We start from the raw sequence: 10,690 nt of genomic DNA on the forward strand, positions 1-10,690 counted from the left end.
TCTGGACTCAGGTGTGATTTTTACTGAGGGTAGCTGGGAAATCATGTGACTTCAGGAAGCAGTGAATAGCAGTCTGTCCTCATCTCAACAGGGTACGGTTTACTATTTCCTTTGTGGCCAGTCAGATCCTAGCAAATAGGAATAAGAAGACACCCCTCTCAGGTTGCTCCCCACACAGTGCTTCTAACCTCCATAAAGCTAGGGAAGGCTTGTGTTCATCAGCCACAGTACATAGAAAAATTGTAAAAGAAAGCCTTTTTGAAACCTCCTCCATAGTTTTCATATCCATGGAGTGACAGAGTCCACTTTGACCTCTAAAACACCACACAACCATAATATATGTCACCACTTGTTACATTAGTTCCTGAAATATACCTAATTCAGAATTATTAACATAACAGCTTACTTGTTCTAAGACATATATTACACATAAGATGAGGGTCTAAATTGTTATTAGTATTATTTTCAGTGAATTCTTGATGAAAGAATATGGTACCCAATCATGGAAGAGAATAAGCGTCCTCAAATCGTGCTAATTGTATAGCTTGTTATCAGAAATAAAAGATGCCAACAGAAAAAGGGAAATATTTTTGTCCACAATCTGGCCAGGGGAAATTAGTTTTATATTTACCTGTTCCTCAAAATAACTTTGGTCTTCTCTTAGGAAATAATATGTGACCTAGACAGCCATGTGGATGTCCTCCTGCTGACATTCACTCACAACTGAATCCTACTGATAAATTCTTATACCACTGAAGTTTCCCCTCAATGGGAAGCTGAAATTGCACATTTGAGATGTTTCATTCCTAAAGCAATGTGCTTGGGCTTAAAAATGCTTGCCCAGGACATAGCACAAGTTATAAATTCTATTCTATCATACAGAATTCTACTTTCACTTTTAATACACCCTCAACTCTGAAACTCGTTAATTGCTCAACTCTTCATAAAACATAAACAAACAAACAAACAAAAAGAATGTGTGACTTCATTTTGGACTGCAAAACAGAAGCTGGTTTTTTTTTCAAAATAACAAGTCTTGTAATTTATTTATCTTTCCTGCCTCCAAGATCTCATCTGCTAGATTTTATGACATCTGTGGCCATTGTGCCCAGCATGGGGAGGTCTCATCTTAGTTGATTATTTGCAGTTCTGTGTTATACTAAAACTTTCTGGAATCTTCATCCATCTCCATCTATTTACTAAATGTATTCTGATTTCCATGTTAAATAAATATCCTTTGGTCTCACTTGGTTCTATTTTGGAGGGGTAATTCTTCACTCGGCAATGTAACATAAAGTAAAATAAAACCAGCAACTCCTTATTCAGTGGCATAGAAAAAAGTGAAATTAATTATGAACATTCTAGGAAAAGGAAACAATGTTATGAAACTCTTGCCGACACTGGTTTTTGTAATCCTCATGAAGAAGCAATGCAATAATGCTGGGCAAGTGTGCGTGGGAGGTGTGCTCTGAAGAAACGGGTTGTTTTCCTCTCTCTGACCAGTTGAGCTGTTATGAATAAAAAATGTTGTTGCTAAAGAAACCTGTAATAAATCCCGTTGGGAGTATTACATTTGCTGATAACATATATAAACTTCATAAACATGTTAAAGTGTCAGGTTTTAGTATCTCTGTTTCATGTGGATGTTTGTAAGTGTTAGTCCAGAAATGCAATAGAAAGCTTGTTCCACCAGCTGGCTGCACCTAGGTTTCTAGTTCACACAAGAACCTTCTCTTCCTTCCCCTTGAAACAGAGTCTTACTTTGTAGGGGAGAGGAGGAAAAAGGGCACAAGCCCTACCTCTGCTGTAGCTTCCCACCAAAACTCTATCATCAGAGAAGCTGTGCACCAGGTGAGCTATTTGGAGAGAAGTGGATTTATGCTATTCTGAACACCCCTGCTTTGTGTAGCAATGCCCTCCATCAAAGTATAGTTGGCAGCCCTGAGTGAGGCATTTAAGTTGCCTTTGAATAGGTGGGAGGAGTTGGTTGCCTTCAAAATGGACAGACAACAACCAGAATGCTGAACACGGGATACTCAGCCTAGTCACGGGAAAATGCTGGGTTCAGAAACGGTCTCAAATCCTAGCTTCCTGAGGGATTTAGGTGCCTGGCACTGCTATCCAGCCCTGCAAGCCAATGTATTTTTTAACAAAATAAAGGAAACCTCACTCTGTTCTTTTGAAACACTCCAAGAAGGAGGCAGCAGCCTTGCTACCCTTAATGTGTCCAAAACATTAACAGCCAAAATATTCATCCAGGAATTGGAAATCTATGTTAAATTAATTCTTCTACTTAACATCACTCTATCCAGTGTTGATCTGCACTAGTAAACTGACTTTTTATCATTTGAATTTACTTGTAATCATAGGTCATTTGATTGCACCCATTTCAGTCAGCACAGAAGAGGAAAGAGCTCAAGGGGTGCGGGTGCGGGAGCAGGCGTGTACATGACTATATTCCACTGTCAGTAAGCGATCGCCTGCAGCGTCCTGTGCTCTCTGTGGCAGAATTTTGTATTGTTATTTTTACTATTTGTTATCATTTATTTATTTCCTTTTTTACCCAGGGTTTCTTTAAAAGAAACTCTTAAAATCTGTGCAGAAGAGACTCGAGCTCAGAAGTCTCTGATGCCAGGTGGACGCTCAATGTCAATAAGCTGAACTCTCATGTAAGAAAAACCAAAACCTCTGAGAAATGCCCATGTGTCAAGAGTGAGGTAGCAATTAAGCAGGGCTTTGAAGGTGAGGGACTCAGGTATTTAAATCCTACCCTAGGCACCCCTTAGGCACCTAAGTCCTGTTCTTGGATCTGAGCTTTGCTGTGTCTGCCCTTGCACTTTACAGGAAGCGGCAGGAATCACACATCGTTGCTGTTCCAACATGCGTCAATGAGCTCCTGTTTTATTTTACAGTGCCCCAAAATCTGCATTACCCTGCAGGAAGTATCAAAGGTCTGAAATCCCACCAAGGAACTTTCGAGTTTAATCATGAAACGTGTCAGGACATAAAACTGACACACAATAACAAGCTTGAAAGGACAACATTTGTAGCAGCACGCTACCAAAACTCAGTGTAGACCTGTGATTCAGGGTTTTACTTTCATTTAAAAGTATCACTATATGCATTCTTTATGCTCTTCCCCATATTTACTCTGTTGTGTGGAGCTCAAGGCTGGGGTGCTGCTCGGAGCCGAGGAGAGCTCAGTGCTGTCACCACAGCCAAAGATGAGATTCCCCTTCACGGCTCTCCTGTTTCAGCTCCGGTCCCCACAGCCGAATTCTTGTCTAGCAGCGCTGAAGGAATATACATTTCGTGGCTCCTTTGCTTCAGTGGGTGCTATTTTTGATCACACGGGTAAATACTAACATTCTAAAATGCAGGTTCTATAGCTCATAGTCTATAAATCGAAACAAAAAAATGTCTATTAATCAGCTACCGTATAATCGTAGTACAATTGTTCCTTCTTTTTAAGTAGTGTTGCTCATTGCACTGCTCACCGCTAACAACAAAAACAGAGTCAAACTGGTCATTAATAAAAGCTGTTAAATTCTATTATGACAAAACGTCATAATCATTCAGCCATCACCAGAAGCTCAGTTATTCAACTATTTATAAAAAAAGCTATAGCTCTTCTCTTCTTTTTTTTTTTTTTGAGAGCCATAACATGATTTCCATTAATAAATATTCCCTGAATATTTTTATCTGCAACATTGTTCGTGGTAGTAGTAGACAGACAGACTTTTGTGTAGAAATGTACATGGTTTCAGCTGCCTTTTGTCATCTGATAAGATTGCTTTGTTTTGAATTATTTTGGTAAAAAATTGGCAAAGTGATTTTGAGCAGTTCAGACTCCAAAATTAGAAATGACACAAAAATATTATTTTTTTATTAGTTTTTATATCTCCTCCGGCTTTCGCAACTTTTAATTTAATTCCAAGAGCAAAAGATACTATTTACTATTGGGGAAAAAATTCTTAAGAACCTCCATAGTTTTAACAGCTGAGTTTTCCTAGTAGTCGCTGTCTATAAATGATTGCATAAGAAATGATAGACAGCTTACTAATGTTAGCAATAAACAGCCATGGTCAAGCCAGCACACTATCTTTATTAACCAGAAAGCAAAATGAGCATGCTAAGCAGGAGATGAAGAATAAGTCTGATTTTTAAATCCTAGCTCAGATTTTGTTCAGCATAACTTCCTTTATCTTCAGTGAAAAATTCACAGCAAGAAGCAGCAGCAGACCAGGGATTTGAAAAAGTTTGATAGACTAATAACAAAGCTTAAAAGAAGAAATTAATCTCAGTTAACTTTATTGACTTCCGATGGCTCAATAGGTGAAAGTAGTAAAATAGCTGTTTTTCTCGTATGTCTAAGAAAGAGATTGCCTCCCAAGTAGGCTATATGTCATAGTTTTGAAAGGTACAGAGCTCTGTTTTTTCCTGTATAGGGGTTGTACATATTTGGATCATGCAGTTTTGCAAGTACTCTAGCATAGGAAATCTTCCAAATTCAAAATGTTTCCTGAGGTCCTGCAGAAAGAGAACCCACTCCAGCTCCAGTGAAGTCCATGGGACTTTCTCCACTGAAAGCAAAGGAGGCGGGTTCAAGTTGTAAAACTATCTCAATAATAATAGCAATATTTTATTCTGTCTGCAAAGAGAAATAGGACTTTTAATATATCTGCTGATATACCATCCTACAGCAATAGCTTTGAGAAGTTGTAGTAGTATATGTATTTACAGTTTAACATTAATTTTCTATAGTACAAGAAATGTCTTCTGCAGCTGAAAGGAACAAAATTTGAAATTATCAGCCTTTCAGATGTCACGTGTGAAATGGGAACTGGTTTGTAACAACCTTTAGTCTCTTGGGATAATAACGCGTATTGTTTCACATGCAGCTGGTATACTTCAAGCACAGATCTACATGCACATACAGTTATAAAAAACCCAATGCAAACAGGCTATCCCCTATAATACTTCCAATGCTTTCAACGAGGGGGAGTGATTTTCTAATATTTAATTATTTAAGACATCACTACAACGAAATACGTTCACAGTTTATGGAAATATGATGAAACAGTTCTCCGTCTGCTTTTGTTTCTAATGACTACAATAAGAATTTTGCAGTGTGTTTGGAAACAAAGAGGATCTCATCCAAAAATGAGAAATACAGTTGCATTGCAAAAAAAGATGCACTTGTCACTAGCAAAGTATTAACTCCAACAATACTAATATGAAAACATCAAAGAAAAAAAATTACCAGCGGCATACAAGTACTTTGAAAGAGAACTAACGCTGAATAATTTAATCCCACACAAGGACAGATTTATCTTACTTAATGGCTGTTTGCTTGTTCAACTTTTGCTTTAAATTACTGCACTCAGATACAAAATTATTTCTTCCTTTAAAAGATTGCTAAGAACACCTATATTATATATAGACTATGTAGAACTCCCATCTGTGCCATGCCAGCCATAAACATACCTTTAGATATCAGCGGTGAACTACCAAAACTTTGCTTCCAAAATGCAGTGTTGATTTAACTAATAATGTAATTCCTCTTTTCTTGACATTTTACCTCCATGTAAATGACGCCCTCCATGAGGGCATAAAAAAGATGAAGACATAACTTTACAAATTTGTGTTTTGTCAGTACTCTCCTGTTTTCCTGTATTTTATACATCTATGTTTTCAAACGGGCTGTTACGCATCTGCTTCATTTTGAATTTGTAAGCAGCTGCACACAAACCAAACCAGAGAGACAGAGTGTTTGCAGGGTGGAGCCCTCTACTCCTGACCGTGACCAGAAGCAGATACTGGAAGACCTGCAGTCCTGTGTCAACAGAGAAATTGACGCAGAAGCAACTGAAGGAATGAACGAGGCTGGGTGCTGTGAACATACCATTACAGCAAAACACAGGAGGCAGTTGCTGACATCAGATACTGATGAGCTACCAATAATATACATCATGATAGTTCTACATCCCAATTGCAGTTCCACTAGGTCATACCGGTAGTTCTACTCCTGGATGTAGGAGTTGTACAAATGAAGAATTTTCTGTCACTTTATTTATTCTAACAATTTCCAAATTTAGTCTGTGGCTCACTGGTAGTCCCCAGGGTCAAGGCAAATGGTCTGCCGGTCGTTCATAGACCCATAGCAAAAAATACTTCATTTCTGTCAGTTAAAAGTTCGATGAGAAAGGTGCACAACTGTCAGCACTAAGTGTTGGCGGCTCGTGGCGGCCTGCAGAGCCAAAATATTTTGGAACTACTGACTTAATCCTACAGTTTTCCTAAGCACACTGTATTCACTGGTAGATACATAGACCTTCTTATTTATTGGTATGCTAATCTATACTCGGCTGTATATTAATCTCTCTTGTTTGTCCTGAACAAGCAACTTAATTTGTTAATCTTGATTGCTGTTATCAGAATAAAACAAATCACATTGCTAATTACATGTTTGCTTTTAAACTTTTATTTATCTTGCCTGCTGTGTCTAATTATGGACCCAATCCTTTGCACCCCATAGTGGACTTCAGGATAGTTTTCCCTCTGTATAGCCAAATATGCATTTACTACTGATCATGAGACAGAAATTTAGGAAGCTCAAACTAGAAACTCCAGTAGGAGATTAAAGAGTGAACGGACTGTAGACTGTACTTTTCTTCTACTAAAAATTACTTTGGCAATAGGTACAAAATAAGTAATTCTTCAAGACTGAGTCCTTCTGGTAGGGTAAATTAATAAAGAAACTTCAATTTATACCAGCTGAGAGTCTGGCCCAGCGTATTCTGAATTACTCAGTTCAGGATTTGTTATTCCTTTATCTTAAAATGTGGGACTCTACAATTTAATACATAGAATGAGGGACTTGAATATTAAACAAATTGAAGTAACACTGGCTCACTGACTGCTTGCTGGTGAGTGGTTTGTACTGTATTTAAAAATACATGGGTTAAATGGAAATTTGAAAACACTTCTGTAGCAATGGGCTTAGGGCTTATGCTTAGAGACTGTGCAAAAGAAACAGAAATCCAAAGAAAGCATTTCATACAATAGATACATTTGACAGGTGTCTTTTTAACTGCACGCTATCATTTTTTTTTTCCAGGTTCCAGTATTCACTAAGAGCGATTCTTAGATTATTAAAGCCAAAATGATTGATGCAAGTGGTGACCATAACCTATTTTATGATAATTTTCATAGAGACTCTAATTCTTGCTTCACAACAAATAATCACTAGTTATACCAAAGCAAGTTTTACAACCAGCCTGATTTGAAGACCTCAGCCAGTGGACAATGTAGACCATGTCCAGGTGAGATGTTGTGAAGGTTATTTGTCTTCACTGTCAAAATAACGAGACAGATTTCCATTCTGACTCTTTTTAGATGTAATGCTTCAGCCTCTTGTTCTACTGTGAATATAACTTAAGTCTTGCACTTTAACCAGAAAATTTGAGCAAGTACTCAGCACCTTCTCCAAGTTGTACCAATCAGCTAATTATTTTCAGCCAACACTTCCCCCTCTTATTTCCCAAAAATTGGGCTACTGAACGGGGGATCTAAATAAGACCCAACCGGGATGGCGCATACACGGGGAGCAACCTGCACATGGCGCAGCCCCGATACTGGAAAACCGCGGCCGCCCTCGCCCAGCACCAAGACCGGCCGGGGACAGGAGGGCTACCTGCTTCCCGCCCCAGGACGGGGGCAGCGGCCGTGCCGATCCGAGCCGAGCGGAGTCGAGCACCTGCCGCCGGGATTGCCCGCCGCCGCAGAGGACAGCAGAGGTCGCCGCCGGGCCGGCTCTGGCCCGCTGCGGCGCGCACCAGGTGCCGGAGAAAGGACGGGCGGAGGTGGCCCGCTCCCCGACCCTCGCCCCACGAGGGAATCCTGCCCCTCTACCCCTGCTGTGCCCCCGACCCAGGGCTGAACCCCTCCACCCGCCTCCGTCGGGGTGCCCTCACAGGGGTGGGCAGCCGCAGCTTGTGGGCCCGCGGCTGCCAGGGGTTAAAGGAGTGGGTGGGAAGTGATGGAGGTTGTGGAGACCTCCCTTGCCAAGGATAATAAATCGGATGCCCTGACATGTTTTACTTAGCCCTCACTGCTCCCTCGCTGCGCGGCCGTGGGGATGGGAGGGCTGGAGCCCCGGTCTCTCTGGTCCTCCGCTCCGCTTTAGGGGCACTTTAGGTGAATCAAACATTGTGTGCAGGAGGCAAAACATATAAAGGAGGCTTTCAAGGGCTAGCCATGCCAAGCAGGGCAAGAGAGAGAGAGTGCTGAGCAAAAAGAAAAAAAAATATAGTAGCCCCCCGCCCCCTCCCTGAGAAAGTAATTCCGTTACTTCTCGCTGATTAAATGCAGGCTGCCGTGGTTTATGACATTTCCTCGGTAACAGCAGCTGTCAGGGAAAGAGGACAGGCATGGACAGCCCCTCCGCGGTAGGTGCGTAGAAAATGCCTCCACTCTGCAGAAAGGGCTACGGGTCCAACGCAGGCGGGATGGCGAGGCGGGACCGCGGGCACGTCCCGGTGCCACCCGATGCTATATTCCGCCACCGTCGGCGACTCCTTTCAGCGCCCCGGAGGGGCTCTTTTCGGCGACCCTGCCGAGGGAGTCACCGCGGACTCGGGTGCTCGGAGCTGCCCGGTTCTGCCGGCCACGCCGGAGCTCCACGCCGGAGCCAGAGCCCGTCCGCGCGTTGCAGCCCCCAGCGACCTGGACAGCGCCTTCCCGAGGGGCGACCCGCTTCTGCCTCACTTTGCTTCCTGTCCCCATGCTGGGGAGGTCTCCTCGCCTCTGGTCTCCCACATCACCTCCTCCGGACGGCAGCGCCCAAGGAGATGCTGCCAGCATCCCCGGATACTGTCCCTCGCCCCCCCGTTTGTCAGAATGCCCCGACCCTCCCGGTTCCCTCCTTGCATCCACCCCAGATCCAGGCTACATCCGTCAGGCGCTGGCCAAGTCAGAAGGGACGAACTCCATTTCATGAGATTAAAAAACAAAATACAAACCAGTCAGCCAGACAACATTAAAAAAAGCAAGGGCCACAGACCCGGAGCAGTGCCGATGGGTGATCCAGGAGCTCCCCGGACGGTGCCACCGAGATGACTGGTGGCGAGTGCAGGCTGGAAGTCAGCGGGCTAGGTAGCACCGCGGCACCCCAGTCCCTCACTCCGCATCGGCGGGTGCCAGGCTTAACTACAGCGATAATGTGTACTGCTGGTTCTTGGGGTGAGGTATTCTCTTTCCGTTCTCCCCCAGGGCGCTAAATGGTGACCTGGGTGGAGAAAGGCGTTTAGGGCATCAAGGCATAAAAAGTTACCTGTCGCGTGATCGCGCTTTTCCTTTAGGAAAATGAAAGAGTTAAGAAAGAACGTTCCCCTTTACCAGACATTAAAATATAAAGGAGCAGACGCAGGTCTTCCCGCAGCCAGGTCTGCTCATCCCGGTGAGGTGAGAGAAGAGCAGAAAAAGATCAAAAGTCGCCTTCATCCCTCCAACTCAGTGAAACTGCCTGCAGATCCGCTCGGCCGCTCTGCGGACGCGGGACTTGCTTTCCAGCGCACTCACAAAGGCACCGGAGGCACAAGAACCCCCCAGACAGGTGAACAGCACAACGAGAGGAAGTAAAAGTTATCAAAGTATAAATCTCTTCGCACTTACTTCTTCCCTGTCGCCGTACCCTGGAGGCGTGCTGGCTGCCAATGTATTCCATAAAGTTCAAAGTGATAAAAAGACAAGAAATCAGTCGCAATTGCATAGTAACCCTTTGACAGTTCGACTTCTCCTTTTCGTTCTTTTTTTTTTTTTCTTTCCTTTAAAAAAAAAAAAAAACGGGATGATAGGCGGCAAGGGATGAACACAGCAGCAGAAATACCTGCACTGAGATCCAAAGCAGGGCTTGGCTGGGTTGATGGCTTTTTTTTCCTTGCTTTTTTTTTTTCTTTTTTTTTTCCTTTTTTTTTTTTTTTTTTTTTGCTATTACACTTTCCAACAGTCGGCCCCGCTACCTGCCGCAAACCTCAGAGAGGAGTCAGCAGCGCAGAGAAGCCGAGCAGCCGCCGCCGGGGTCCATGCCGGGCCGGCGGCCGGCAGCATGTTGTGGGGGTGCCGGGGTGCGTGCGGCTGTGCGCGCCCGTGTGTGCGCCGGGCGGGCGAGGTGCCGACAGCAACGGTAGATGGATGGCGGTGGGAGAGGACTGTGCGAGGGCGGGAGCGGCGGGGGGGCAGGAGGAGGACCCAGCCCCGCCGCCGCGGCTCCGGAGCAGCCGCGCTCTGTGCCACGGGCACTGCCAGCCGCCAGGCGCAGGTGGGCCGAGCACCCCCGGCTCTCCCTCCCGCCGACCAGGAGACCCCGGGCTTCATGCGGGAGCTGCTCCGGAGCGGGGCCCCACGGGACAAGCCCTGGGGCGGAGCGGGGCGGGAGGAGGCGAGCCCCGGCACAGTGGTGGAAAGCTCCCCGAGCCCGATCGAGCCCCCTCGGGGCTCGCCCGAGCATCCTCCAGCGGCGGGATCGGGCGGGGGGCGCCGCTCCGCGCCCGTCCCGCGGCTGCGCTGCCACCCGCGGCGGGGCGGGGCGGGCCGGGGCGGGCGGTGGGGCTCTGCAGCCTCACTGACAGCCCCCGCCCGGAGGTCTCCGCTCGCCTTCCCTCCGGCGCCGACCTTCCCGGGGCCCACG

General features: G+C 45.0%; 1 protein-coding gene across 2 annotated transcripts in view; it reads right to left on the reverse strand.

Annotated features, from left to right (window-relative positions):
• Nucleotides 1-10,476, reverse strand: part of RSPO3 (R-spondin 3) — a 63,652-nt gene extending 53,176 nt beyond the window's left edge. The window contains exon 1 of one of the 2 annotated variants that reach the window (XM_065834464.2): nt 9,676-10,476. In XM_065834464.2, the coding sequence (XP_065690536.2) occupies nt 9,676-9,772 (97 nt within the window). In that variant the 5' untranslated portion in view covers nt 9,773-10,476. Of the gene's footprint in view, nt 1-9,399; nt 9,534-9,675 lie in introns of those variants that run through there. The other variant, XM_071806576.1, reaches the window with a different exon arrangement.
• Nucleotides 10,477-10,690: the final 214 nt, after the last annotated feature.

Source organism: Patagioenas fasciata, chromosome 3 (genome assembly GCF_037038585.1).
Source record: "Patagioenas fasciata isolate bPatFas1 chromosome 3, bPatFas1.hap1, whole genome shotgun sequence".
In the NCBI taxonomy this organism is placed as follows: domain Eukaryota; kingdom Metazoa; phylum Chordata; class Aves; order Columbiformes; family Columbidae; genus Patagioenas; species Patagioenas fasciata.